The following is a 14,892-nucleotide window of genomic DNA, read 5'->3' on the forward strand; positions in this document are numbered from 1 at the left end:
TTGAATTATTATGAAAAAAATATATGGATACCAAAATACCCATAAATTCTGTTCCTGGTCATTCTAGTATTGGAAAAAGAAGATGAAAATAAAATTATCCGCTGCCAACAAAGAAAACCCTATTATTCGTATTTTGATTTTGATTCTGCTAAACCAATTACTTATTTGCCACCACCAGTCTAGGAATCGAGAAAAACCTTCACACTCATCAGCATCGAGACCATCACTCACTTTGTATTCTACATAACTTTACACGTCTTGCAGAGCATAGAAGGAGAAAACAGAGGAAAATGTTAAAACTGGTTTTTGTAGGTATCTCTCTTCCCCCAATTTTTTTTCCTTTGGGAGAGATGGGTCAATGAACTGAAAAACAGAATTAGCTTATTTGCCCTCTCATGGATTGTTGAATGGGATTGTTTTATATGGGTTAAATATGAGGAGGGAGATCAGATAGAGTTGAGATACGGCTTGGTTATTTGGCAGTGATGGGAAACATAGTGGATCTTACAGCAGAGGTGGGGGAGGAGGAGGGAGAGGAGGTGGCTGGAGTTGTTTTCCGTAATGACTCTGGTCAAAACCAAAAGAGAGGTGATATTAGAGATTAAGGTGTGTCTCGATATGTAAACGAGGGCAAAATGGTCAGATCAAGATAAGTGTCGTGGCACAATAAAAAAGTTCTGTGGCATTAGGGCGACCCTAAAAAAAAAAAAGCATTCAAGTACATTATCAACAAAAATGTAAAAAAACTCCGTATTTTACAGTACAATATCAACAAAATTGTAAAAAAAACTCCTCCAGTCTTTCAGATTACCGAAGAGGTATTTTACCGATAGAGGAACTCATTATAGAGACATAATCCTATCAAAAATGAAAAATCCAATACTGAAAATGATTAGTACTGTAACCAAAGGAATGACTGAGAATAATGAGTAGAAAAATAGGATTTCAAGTGCAGAGAAAAATCAAATCAATTAGTAGAGAACTAACCTTTGGTCGTACATATCTATCCATAAGAGAGAGTGGGAGACACTCTGAGGCCTAGTTGTTTTAGGATTTGGATTTTGGACTTTATTTTTGCGCACGGATCACAATAATTTTTTTTCCTCTCTCTTTATCTCTGTTATGACTACAGAAGAAAATTACACTAGAGAAATAGAACAAGAACAAACAACAGACCCGTAATCCTCTTTGGTTCAGCTCTATATAGCTGGTTACAATCCCTAACAAACTTTCCCGCACTAACTAACAAAACAGGATATCTACTAATTTGCACTAATATCCTAATTACAAGAGTTATTACAATTAGACCCCAAATTCATAACATTCCCTTCTTCTTGAAAAATTGCCTTGACCTCAAGAAACGAAGGGCATCATAACTAAACGAAGGGCATCATATCTCGATAGCCTGTTTATCATAACTATCCTTTAAGAAACGAAGGGCATCTTCAATTTTCTTGAGTTCTTGTAACCTAGTTCCATCTGCCATTGATGACAAATCGAGGAAGGCTTGCTCTGATATCAATGTTATGACTGTAGAAGAAAATTACACCAGAGAAATAGAACAAGAAAGAATTTTTGAGCTTTTATTTCTCAAACCAAAAGAACAAGAACAAACAACAAATCCTTACATCCTCTTTGGTTCAGCTCTATAGAGCTGGTTACAATCCCTAACAAACTTTTCCGCACTAACTAACAAAACAGTTATGATGCCCACACAAATTTTTGTGCACATATCATGCACATACATTTTTGTGGGGCCCATGTCGGGGTCCCACAAAATGATTCAAACTGCTCATATTTTTTAAAATATTTTTTGGAGGATTTCCGTAAAAAATCAACTCCAACGGATATCGGTAAGGGCTTTCTCAGAAATTGTAGGGCGAATCATTTTGTTTTGCCGTAAGATTTCTGAGAAAGCCCTCACCGATATCCGTTGGAGTTGATTTTTTACAGGAACCCTCCAAAAAATATTTTAAAAAAGATGAGCGGTTCGGATCATTTTATAGGACCCCGATATGCGCCCCACAAAAATGTATGTGCATGATATGTGCACAAAAATAGATGTGTACACGGTCCGGATTGATCCGGTTCTCTAAAAAATCAGTAACCGGACCATTTCAAATGGTTCTAGAAAATTGGGAACTAGAACCTAACCAATATATGCATGGAACCTAACCAAAACCAAATCGCAAGACTGGTTCGATTTTGGTTCGGTTCCGGTTCTATCCAATAAGCATCCAAACATTTATTTACAAAATCTGAACTCATAAAATTAAAGAAATAGGAAGATAATCTGCTGGAATAGGAAAGGAAAGAAGAAAATAAAAGCTTTCCTAACAAATGAGATTTCATCTCTAAATAAATTAAGTTTAGAAGGAAAATATTAACCTACCAAATTCAAATACATATTTAATTACACACACATGTATTTCTATATTTATCTTAGTTTTAAATAGTCCGGTTCGGTTCTAACCACGGTTCATTAATTGAAAACCAGTAATTGAACCAAAATTAACGCTTCTTATTTTTTTGGAACCATAACCTGACCGTAGAACCGCAGAACCGGACTAAATATGACGGTTCGGTCCGGATCGGACCGATTTTACGGTTCGAGCGATTTTTTTGAACACCCTTACGCAAAAATATGTGCAAGTAGCACTGTTGCTAACAAAACAAGATATCTACTAATTTGCACTAATCTCCTAATTACAAGAGTTATTACAATTAGACCCCAATTTCATAACAATCTCAATCAGAACCCCAATACGTTTCACAACAATTTTTTCTTGATTAGTAGTTTTCACGGCATTTACCATCATGTGCAGTTAAAGAAAGGGGAATTATTAGATTTCCATCTTTATCCCTAACACTTGGCTTTATACAATGACCTCTGATGTGAAATTTTAATGTACTCGCAAGCTCACGAATCGTACTGAAGTATAGTAATGCAAGAGCGAGGTCGAACTCACAGGGACTTGATGATTTTTTTGTAGAAAATCTAAATAAACTTAAATCGATTAACCCTAACCTAGTTGACAAAATTGTGATTGATTAATGGAACTAAAATTGAAGTAAATAGCAATAATAAGTAAACAATGAACTAAACTAGCAAGGACGGGGAAATTGAAGTTTCTCTTTAATCAATGAAAAAATAATAAGGTTTCGGAATCCACACCCATTAACTCGTATCATTATATATTTACTAGTGTTAGCCCGTGCTTACGGCACTACGCATCCAGTTAGAAGGGCATGGCAGCAGTTGTGTGATTTAGGTGAAAACTATGGGCACTTAACTGGAAAGTAGGAGGATGCACTATAGCCTTTGGATCAAATAAATCTAAGCCGTTCTAACAACTTGTCCCCACACCATTCTATTTTATAATAGAGATGATCATTGACTTTACCCCAAAATTTCTTCATGATAATCTGAAAGCTAATTTTGTTACCATGGAAAATATCATCGATGTTTGTTCTTCTCCGCTCGCAAGTATAAAACCGAATCATTAATTGTATCCGTTTTTAACAAATCACAATAAATATCCAATTTTATAGTTAACAATGAAAATCTAATGTTCAATGTTAAAGACTATTCCAAATCATGATTGAATTCATATCCAGAATTTACCTCTAACAATTGATTTGGAGTAAGAACATTTTAATCATAATCAAAACCACATATTCGGGTAAAAACAAATCTCATGAATATATAAATAATAGTCATTAATGAGGCTTCATCCTCAACCCTAATTTAAGAATTTAGCCGCTCATGGAGTACAAAAACATCTTCAAATAATAAAAGAACTCCATGAAACTAAGCTTACGACAAATGAAAACAAGTTTTAGACTTGGTTTCTTCTGCTCGAGCCAGCCGTGAGAATTCCCTGCCTCGTGGTGATGCTGCTCCATGGTAGGCCGAAATACTGCTAAGGCGTGGTGGTCTGGTGAGCTGCTGCGTGGAAAAAAGTCATCGCCTTCAAAACCTCTGATGCTTCCTATTTATAAGGCCCCAGATCCCTTTGGAATATAATATATTTTCCCATCAACTTCTCGTCAATTTGGTAATCACCGATTGTATAGTATTTCTTTTCCTTAAACAATACTTACCTTAAGAGTTCTAGTATTAGATGTGCAAGCCACGTGCAAAGAACAAAATCCTTGCAATTCAATATTCTTATTTCAATTCCATCATAGAGAAAATTTCGTGATCTTGGATTTTGGATTTTGCTCTTTTGAATTTTCTATTTTAGATTGGGTTGGGTTGAGCCCACTTGAATCAGACTCCATTTCATAAGTCTCGGAAGAAATGTTTTTGCGTGATAAAGCCCAAAATACCTACAAAACATAAATAGATGATAATATAACATAAATAATTATAAAGTCAACACTAACAATGCAAGTATGAGCGTCTTTAAGTACTACATTTTATGCTCATCAACCTCAAACTATTAAAGCAGTGTTAAAACTTAATTTTTATGGGGACAAAAGAGGGAATCACTTTTGTGACACAACGAGATAGAAAGGAGCACATTCTTTCTTTTTATAGTCATCCAGTACCCCTCAATAAATGATTACAATTATTTTCATCCAATGACTCATATTCTCCTTCTAGAATCCTCTCAGAAAATATTTTGCATTCTTCACATCTCCATAATATTCTAGAATCCACACAAGTCTAGCATAAAGTAGAGTTTTCTAGAATCGTGTATAACATTCCGGAATCCTCTATAATTTTTCGAAACTCTCTAACTTCCTTTTAAAACCTTTTAAAAAGATATAAAACATTCCCTAATATTTTAGACCATTTTAGAATAGTATAGATTATTTTCTTTTCTTCTAGAGAGTTCACCATTCTAGAATACTCTATAAAACTCTTAAACCTTTCAAAGTTTTCTAGGATTATCGTGTATTTCACTAACTAAAATAAGTACTTATTTTTGAATTAAATGTGATGTATTGTGAGAGAATGATTGGACATTAGAGCATCCGCAATGGTAATAATCAAAATCAATAACCAAAATGTGCCACATCAGCATTTGATTATCCATTTAGTCCATAATTAAACTTAACTTCTACCTCCACATTGGTTATTTTTGCATTTCTAACCCAAAAAAACCCCACAATACACAATGCACATCTATCCAATCGTAAATGAGTTCCAATCACGCACCCGACCACACCAAATTATTCGTCTCGATGAGACGATTCAAATGTGGGGTGTTTTTGAGTTTTGAGTTTGGTTATTGAGTTTTGATTAGTGGTAAAAGTTGTTAAGTTTGGTTATAGAATGGGTGGAATTTGGTTATTTGCTAAAAGACTTGTAACTTTGTTTATTATAATGTGGAGTGTTTTTTGAGTATTGTTGTTAAGTTTGTTTATCCACACTCATTTGTTTATTAGGCCATCCACAGTGATATAATCAAAAGCTAATTATTTTTAAAGTTAACAATGTTGGTACAAAAAATGGCTCACATGGTATAATAAAACTTAGCAACATCCTTAGAAATAATCAAATTTTGGATTTTGAATAACCAAAACTAGCAACCTTTTTCAATAATCAAAATTTGTGGACTCCACATTACATCAGTTAACTAGTTCCAAAATTTGTATACACGCGTGTTTCAATTGGTATTTTTTTCTTTTCTTCTTCGCCGCCTACTCTATATCTTCTTCACTTCACCCACAAACTATGAGTCTTGTTATTGGTATCGACAGGTACCGTACCGAAAATGGATCGAAAGCCTCGCCGAGCCGTCTCCGGCCACCAGACGGCCGATCTGAGTCGTCCAAAAATTCTTTTAAAAAAAACCAAGTGGGCCACGTAGGAATCAATGGCATCTGACGTGTGTAAGTGCTCGATCCAAGTACCCAATTTTTTCATATATACATGTATATACATATATACACGAAAAAATAGGGTGTTTGGATCAAACACCCTAAACAAATCGGATGCCATTGATTCTCGCTTGATCCCCCTCATTTTTTTTAATAGAATTTTTGGACGGCTCGGATCGGCTGTTCGGCGGTCAGAGACGGCCCGGAGCGATTGTCGGTACGATTTTGATAGGGACCCCGTCGGTCCCTATAGGTTTTCTGCACAAACTATTTCTCTTTCTTTCCCTCAAAAAGTGAAGCTCATGTCTCTCGATTATATGCAATTGAACCCATCATTGCCGATTTAAGGTATTTCACTCTTCTTTCCCGTTTCTTTTTTTTTTCCCTAAAAAAATTCATAATAGGAGGGAAGAAAGTCACCGATTTTTCTCCAAAATTAAGAGAGGGGATCGATATATTTTTGCCCAAAAAAAAAAAACATAAATGGAGGGAAGTAAATCGCAGGAAACAGAGAGGGAGAGAGAGTGAAATTGTAGTGGACCCTTATTTTGGTTATGGACTAAAAGTGACCATTGTGAAGCTCAACATTGTTAAGCTTAACAACCTCTTAAGTGAATAATCAAAAGCTGATGTGTCAACTTTTAGTTATCCTTTTTTGATTATACCACTGTGGGTGACCTTACAATGGGGATGCTCTTAGCGGAAACGGGCCCAAGCCTATTATAGATGACTCTAGATTTATGGAAATTGGATGTTAACTTTCGACAAGAGATACATATCACAAAAAACGCATCAAGAAGATATTTTTGATCAACCTATGCAACTATAAAAATGTGGACGTGTATAATTGTAGATGCATATAAATATTGTACCCAATAATTATTTCAAAAGATAAAATATGAAACATATATATTTTTTTTTCTAGATATATACAAATTTTAAGAGGGTGTTTATGAAACTTTTGAAAAACATCTTAAATGAGGGGATTTTAGATTTTCTTTTTAAAATGTTGGACGGACGAACTAATTATAATTTTAACATTTTTACGACAATAACTACTACTATGATTCTAAAGAAATTTTAAACCTTGGGTAAGCCGATCGCCTAATCTCATCTGCCTCTCGGTCCGTCATTGGGTGGGGTGTTCTTTTGGTCATTTGTTACAACTGTCTCACATTAGGTTCAAATTTGAATCCTTCGTATGATTGATGAGTGTTTGCTAAGTGTTTTTACCTTGTGTAACGGGTAGGGTTTACGGACAAAAAATATCAGTATCTTTTAGTTCATTATTGTTGAATTTCGTCCATTAAATTAGGTCATCATGGAAGCATCCTGATTTTCTGTTCATCATCCGGCAATTGAATCAGATTCCTCTCTCAAATGTGTCTTTCATGGATAAGGAAAAATAAGGGGAAGGGCAACACCTGAAAATAGATGGCATCTTATCTCTTACATACTTGTTTTGTGTTGTTTTTAGATACTCCCTCCGTCCCAAATTGAATGACAATTTTTGAAATTTATGTTATTTTTCATTGCTTATATCTTTTAATATATAATATTTTTCACAAATTTGAAAACTTTGTATAATAGAACTAATCGAAAATTATCAAATAAGATTCATATTGCATATTTTTTGATATGCATATTGAAAGATATAAAGAATTGAAATTGACATTGATATAAAAAATTGTCATCCAATTTGGGACGGAGGGAGTATATTAATATAGTTTGATCTAGGAATGCATTAGTCCATTATCAGTGCTAGTGGAGTTTTAGGTTTCCCAACCCAATTCATAACACCATGTAGTTGCTGTGTTATTCACCCCAAAAGCAGTAACTACCCTCGTTCTCTGGCTGAGAGTTGTCTTATGAAGTTGGACAAACTTAACCAAACAAAGAAATTAGTACACAAATGTTACTCCCTTGGCAAAAATTTGCTTCCCAGTGTTAGTAGTACATAACAATCACGAGAGAGAGAGAGAGAGAGAGAGAGAGAGAGAGAGAACTTTAGAATTGCAGATTTATTTTGAATTTATTTCTGCTTAGCGTGCAGGTATTTTTCATTACGATAATTGAGGCAGCACAATGCCAGGGCAAAAGTGTGAATCAACAAAGCAAGTCACGAGTTCAGCTCTTCTTGGGCATAGCCGCGAGCTTCGTGTACATCCTTGCCATAGACTGGAATCCTCGGATATCACCGGAACGAAGTAGATTGCCTATGGAAGAGCAAGTGTGACCAATTAGCATGTAGATGCTATTAAGGAAAATGCAAACCAAAAACCAACGTGAGAAAATTTCACTATAATACAACTGAAAAGGAATTCTCAGGCCACCTTTGGCAGCAGGGAGTTAGTGCCACTGGAATGGGAGGACCCCAAATACTAAAAAGATTTCTATCTCAAAACAGAAAACAAAAACCTCTTCAAAGCCTTAAAAATTCTGTCTACAAAAAACAAGCCCAGCAACAAGGACTTGCAAACCTAAAACTTAACCCTAAGTCCCTCAAAAACTGCTTATAGAATCTAGGTTTGGAGGAAACTGAAAGCCCTGGGGGTGATTGGTTTGAGGTTGGTTGTTGACCTCAACAATTCAACTGCACAAATCATTTTCCAATCATCATTATCCTTTTCGTTACAAATTTCTAATGATACAGTTTCAACCTGGGAGTTCATATTAAGAGGTTTTGAACTGAATCAAACTGCATGATTCTAATGACTGATCACTGGTTCTAAAAACAATAGCAGCAGCTAACCCAGTGGGCCAGTAGCAAGGTAACCAAAAGGAGGAAAATTATTTTCAACTCTTTTTGAGCTTTACAGACTCTTTTCTTCATCTACACTGCGCAGGGATGAAAATCACACTAAAAAACTTCCATCACATCATTAAACTCTTCATCTACCATTACCCTAGCCTCCTCCCCAAATGCCCCCAAAAAGAGAAAAAAGATGTGTCTGTGTTTGTGTTTGTGTTACTGAATATAAGGACATAAAAGCATTGCAGTAACTCTACCTGAATCGCAATTTAGAGGGCTATCAGGTTCAGGATGGGCCATCAAGGCAATGATAGCCCTACAAACAGATTGGAGTGTCCAAGCTGGACTCCATGCATTCTTCAATATATCAAGACATATCTCTCCTGTCTGAAAGGAGAAAGACAAAAATGAATGAACAACTCATTAATCATTTTGGCACTCCTGGATTCATCATGCACCTTTCATTGTTAGTTTTGTTCCATTTCATTACAAATAAAGGCTACTACAAAACGAGCTTAATTTGTTTTACGACCGAATAATGAAATTGAAGCGCAAGTACAAAGTCGCTTTGTCCAAATTGAGCTCCAACGATGAAGTGTTCATAGTATCATATGAAATAAGTCTTAGTCCACTCTCAGCTATTAATTGAACACTCAATAACTAATACGAAAAGAGAATTTAGAACCCCATAACTCAAGATGTAAAACCGGATTTGGAGACCCCCTTAGATTAAAGTAGAAACTAAGGAGATCCCCAAGTTGAAGCATGCATTCCATGGTGCCAAAGCACGATGAGAATTTGCATATTGAAAACGCAAGATTATTTCAGTTGGATAAGGAAACCAGATGCTGAAGGATTTGTATGGATGCTTATTCCCATATTGTTTACATATAACGCCTGTCCCATATGAGAATTCTTTCTCAGCTTCCCCAAGTTTCAAACCTCAAAATTACAACCAACCCCAACTCCCCTAATCTTTTTTCCCCCTAAAAGATGGAAAGATTGGGTTGGGGGGGGGGGGGGGGGGGGGGGGCGCTACGAAGGAAGACATACTGTTTTACTGCCAAATTTTCATCCGATTCTAAAAATTGCTTCACCGAAGGCTATTCCAAATCTTTAAACTGCCTTCAACCTTTCCACCCAAGTCCTACTCCTTCAACAAGACCACTCAAAGGAGGAGGAGAATCAAGATCTCATTGATTTGAGAAGGTTCTCAGAAAAAGTAAAATAAGAACAACATTGTTCACCCTCCAGACGGCTAGCTTAGTTAGCAAATTTCTCCAAACTTATCAACTCATCTCAATAACTAGAATTCCACAATGATCATTCCATGACACAATGAGACCAAATTCAAAATACCATCCACAAATGCAATGTGATATTTATGAACACATCAAAACAATAGCAATATTCACCTTTTCCATTTTCCAATACAGGGGGTGGATATTGCACTAATAAATATTTACCAAAAAGGTTATGAATATACTCACTTTAAAATGCACATTTGGGTGAAATATTTTGGTTAAGAACCGCACTTGAGGAGGCTGCAGAGGATATTGCTCAGGGACAGAAAAAGCAAGCTGGAAAATGCCACCTTCATAAGGAGTTTCAGATGGACCCTGGATAAAGAATGAAGTCAAGCAACAGCATAGTAACATTGGTCTGTCACCTTCATAACAAAATCTACCTTGACAAGAGCATTCCACTTAAATATGTTGGAATCATCACAAACTAACTGAATATCTGGGTCAGCTGTTTTCTCTCGTTGCACCTCTTTGTATTCCTTGAACAGCCTTGCCCTTGATGCCTGCATTCGGCAACAAGCCACAAAGCTTACCCAGATAAAGTGAATGCTACGCACAACACTATAACAAAACTAAGGAACAAATGTCTGCAGTTCTAAGTATTAGTGCTAAATGCAGATGTCCAATGCATTCAGCACCTGAATGACAAGAAGTCAAATTTCACCTAAGCGCTGGGAAAACCATCTCCAATGTTGGTTCTTTTATGAAAATTTTGAGTAAACATTTTAGTGAAACTTTATTGATATGAATCACTCTGGGAAAATATCAAAATTAAGCATAAATTTGAGTTTAAGTTTCATTGGCCTAGTTGTACTCTTCTTTTTCGTTAAACAGATCATAGTTGTAAACTTGAAATACAAATTAGGTGAAATTACACAAAGACCCCCTCATCTATACGTTTTGGACACGAACACCCCCTAAGCTTTAAAAACGCCCACAGAAACCCCCTCATCTACTTGAAACTAAAAAATCACAAACTCTGTTAACTGAATGGCTGAAATGACAAAGATACTCTTGTCATAATAACACTCACACAAATATACCCTTGTTATAATAACACTCACAGATAAAAAAATTGCAAACACCTAATTTTGTCTCCCTCTCCTCCTTGCACTGTCTCCCCTCTATCTCACACCTCAACTCTCTCCTTACCTCCCTCCCTTCTTCACTCCGCACGTCAACTGGCACATTTCGAGGCCCATTGAATTGAATATATGCAGCCAACAAGTTACCCTTAAAGCCAGCCTACTGCATTTACCCATAAACGGCGACACACCGTAAAAACTAGCTATAGCAAGGATTAATGAAATAGATCCAAAAGATTAACCCAATCTTAGCCCAAACAGATGGCTGCCCATTTGGGTTTCTCAATATGATCTACATGTAAAGGAATGATACCTGCCGTTGGGAGGTCTGGCAACAATAGAGACCCTTAGATGATTGTCCTTACCGTCAATCAGAGTTGAAACCCTCTAATACAATTGAGACCTGCCAATCCGTTCCAAGGTGTGGGTTATTCTCTGGACGAGATGAGCAGTGAAATGAGCGGTGAGCCGACGCCGGAGGTGCACCAATCATCGAAGACCACCATTAGAACCCGCCGACCACCTTGACCCAGGCACAACCATCCCCAACCACCAATTCGGACAGAACCCCCAAGAACCACCAAACGCCAGAGAGCAAGATGTACGCTGCCCTTTAGCCGCAGTCACCGTAGTTCCTTGAACCCCGCAACCTAGACACGAAGCACCGCTGCACACCACTGCACCAGATCCGTGGTCACCCACCTCACCAGTCGCAAGCCCACCACCGTTGGGTCGAACCGGGTTCACTTCAGGATTGAATCGATTGGAGGCCGCACGAACAACCCTTCAAAGACCCCCTACCACCCACGCCGTTAGGCCGTCAGATGGTCGGAGCAAAGAGGAGATGTGAAGGGACAGTGCTTGAACCCTAGAGAGAAGGATGATAGGCGACTCTCATCTGGCTATCGGAGAACAGTGGGGCGGGAGAGGGGAGCCCGGGGGGAGGAGGAAGAGGCCTCTTCTTCCGCGCTTGAATCGCCGTTGCAAGCGCCCTTGGTACTGCTATTGGCAACTACCATGGCTGCCGTAGAAGAGAGAGAGAGAGAGAGGGGGGGGGTATACAGATTCTTTCACGGGTATTTTTGTCTCAAAAAGGCCAAAAGCATTGGCACATGCCCTTGAAACAAACGGCAATCCAACGGAAGGGGTTAACTTGGGTAACGGTAATACATGAGGGGGTGTCTGTGGGCGTTTTTAAAAGTTAGGGGGTGTTTGTGTCCAAAACGTATAGATGAGGGGGTCTCCATGTAATTTCACCTACAAATTATCCTTCCAAAGATTGAGTAAAGATTTGAATTTGAGTCTCTTCTAATATGAGTAAAACCAATTTGGTACAGATTGGAGTCAAGGAGGGAGACATAAAGGGGGTTGACTCAAATTTTGAGTTTGAACTTAAAAACGGGGTGAGCACTGGCACTGCAGATGCTCTAAGACATAAAGTTCAGGTTGTCTCCGGAGGGACATACCAAGAGAAAATGAAAATCATAAGGAGAAAATATATGTTTATTTACTTTTTCATTTTATTATCTCCTTATCTTTCCTTTACCTATTCCTTTTCTTCCATACATCCACTGCAAATCCATGTTCCAAACAATCAAAGTACAATTTAACTGGATTTTAGTTTGGTACCAATAGGGTCAATACATTGAACAAAAAGGTCCCGATGATCTGCTAGTTTGGTAACGATAAATTAAAAATTGTCCTACTATAAAACCCCATCCGCATTTCAGTTCAACAAGTGAAGTTTTCGATAGCTACGGGTAATGCGCACCCAGTGGCTGAACGTATACTTATTATATCATAAGGTTTTTGCTTTTCAATTCATTACATTTGTACATTAAAATGATTCTTTAGGCTACATCAACTATTACATGCTTATTTTTTTTTTTTATTTATGAAAGAAATTGAGAATGTAAAATAACCATATCAAATCGAACGAAAATTATTGCGATTATAAATAGCTATACACAAATAATTATCAATAATATTCAAAATCAGGTATATACAAAATAAAATTTTTAAAACTCGGACGCTCAGGGAGCTGGAGTTGGGGCCTCCCGGGCCCCAACATAGCTCTGCACTGCACGCCCCTCCGCCAATCCCTAAAGGAAATCCCAGTTAAAGTTCGAACAAAGACATGATAGAGTATAGACTGATTACAGTCCAGGGAAGCAAATGAGCCGAACTGCTCGCAAGCAGCTAGTGTGGCTCAGCACGTTTAGTAATTATGCCGCGCTTGAGTTCGAGTTTTAGGCTCGTTTACTAAATAAGCTGAGCTCAACACTCAAAAGCTTGGCTCAGCTCGCAAAAGATCAGCTCGTACAATAGGTTCACCTTGTTTAAAGAGGCTGGTTAAGTAAATTACCCCGGCTCCGCTCGTTAGGGGCTAGGCTGGTTTACAAACGAGCCAAGCTCGAACAATTAAAGATCGACAAGGCTCGTTTGCACCCCTAACACCTAGGAGGTTTCGATCGAATACCTAGGCGGGCCCCTAGGATGGTAGAATCTGATCTAGAAATGAAAGAATGGGAAGAACTAATTAGCAACCCCGATTGTACATAAGAACAATCAGAAAAAAAATATTGCAAAACCTATTTTAAGTAGAAATACTAACCTGCATTTTGAATGCTTCTTAATGGTTCAAATATCCTCAAAAGATCAGAAAATCAGAAGAAGCCACTCAATATCTGCATAAATAAAGACCAAAGAAATCAACTGGACTGGTTTAGAGAGAGGAAAAACGAGTACTTGCAAAATTTCGGAACAAGAAACATTTGTCCACAAAATCAAACGGTTTTCATGCACAGGGAACAATAAATATTGGGGTTCTCAAGTTCCCTTTCGCAGTCGATCAGAAATTTCATTATGAGAACAAAATAGAACAAAACAAATCTCAGATTCAATGGATACCAAGCAACCAAAAAAATGGCAACAAAACTCAGATTCAATCACTAGAATGAAGACCTCTTCAAAGATAGAAACAAAATTGGAATTAACGCCAGTAAAGAACCCAGGGCAAAGAACAAACGGAGAAGGTTGAGACAAATGGCGATGATATCACCGTAAACATCAAGTTCGGCGGACGATCCATACCTGTTTCTCTCTCTTCCGATTACACCGTCAGGAACCTCAAATCTCTCTTCCCTCGAGATCAGAAGAGGGACACCGAAGCTTTAGATGCTTATAAGAGGGACACCCAAGCTTTTCCACGTTGGCGACGGCGTTTGACGATTTCAGAAGAGGGAGGGGTCTGTTTACTAAAGGAAGATTATAAATGCAACTGCAAATTTACTCCACGTAACCTTTTGCTAACTAAAACTATAAATCTTATTAGAATTTGTAACCTTTTGCTAACTAAAACTATAAATCTTATTAGAATTTGTTACATACAACCTCAAAATACACATGATCTTCCAAAATTATCCTTCCCTACACCTACCACAACCCACCCACCCTCCCTCCATTCCCCTTCTCTCTTTCCCCATTCTTTACTCAGACATTCCTAGTTTTGAAACTCAACACCCCACCACCACTCCCTTTCGCCCCGTTATCCTCCCTCCTTACCCGTTGTTCGAACACCCCCTCCCCAACCCAAGCGCCACCACCACACCACAGCATCGCCGCATTGCAGACCACCACCTCCATTGCTAGAAAAGAAGTATTTTGACCCAACAAATGAAAGCAATATGCATTTCGAACTTGGTCTTTGGGATTAGATTCATTTGCAACCAACATGGTGGTTAACAAGGAAAAGGTAGCCACGGATGTTATAGCTTTGGAGCCAAAACCGCAGCAAGAGAAAAACTCTTTCAATTTCTGTTTCTTTGTCCCGACATTATCAGATTCTAGAGCTTGATTATATTCAAAAATTTCAAACTCTAGAATCCAAATTTTTTAGAAAATATCATATTCTAGAATC

At 37.6% G+C, this 14,892-nt stretch overlaps 1 protein-coding gene across 2 annotated transcripts; it reads right to left on the reverse strand.

Moving 5' to 3' along the window:
- Nucleotides 1-7,733: 7,733 nt before the first annotated feature.
- LOC131312266 (protein PEROXIN-4) lies at nt 7,734-14,223 on the reverse strand. Of its 2 annotated transcripts, XM_058339935.1 has the most exons (6): nt 14,067-14,223; nt 13,588-13,660; nt 10,272-10,391; nt 10,075-10,203; nt 8,842-8,971; nt 7,734-8,048 (listed from the first exon to the last, which is right to left on the reverse strand). In XM_058339935.1, exons 2-6 carry the CDS (start codon nt 13,591-13,593, stop codon nt 7,960-7,962), a joined length of 474 nt encoding a protein of 157 aa, XP_058195918.1. In that variant the 5' UTR covers nt 13,594-13,660; nt 14,067-14,223; the 3' UTR covers nt 7,734-7,959. The 2 variants fall into 2 exon arrangements, with proteins under 2 accessions (XP_058195918.1, XP_058195920.1); XM_058339937.1 differs by lacking the exons at nt 13,588-13,660; nt 14,067-14,223 and having other exon boundaries at nt 10,272-10,397.
- Between the last annotated feature and the right edge of the window lie 669 nt (nt 14,224-14,892).

This window comes from Rhododendron vialii, chromosome 2a, assembly GCF_030253575.1.
Source record: "Rhododendron vialii isolate Sample 1 chromosome 2a, ASM3025357v1".
Taxonomy (NCBI): domain Eukaryota; kingdom Viridiplantae; phylum Streptophyta; class Magnoliopsida; order Ericales; family Ericaceae; genus Rhododendron; species Rhododendron vialii.

Bases quoted from the DNA above. Each gene is read 5' to 3' on its own strand.
- LOC131312266 (XM_058339935.1), bottom strand. The intron at 10,204-10,271 runs GTAGATTTTGTT...TTCTTTATCCAG, and splicing joins AGTGGAATGCTCTTGTCAAG to GGTCCATCTGAAACTCCTTA. The intron at 8,049-8,841 runs GTAGAGTTACTG...GCTCTTCCATAG, and splicing joins CCCTCTAAATTGCGATTCAG to GCAATCTACTTCGTTCCGGT.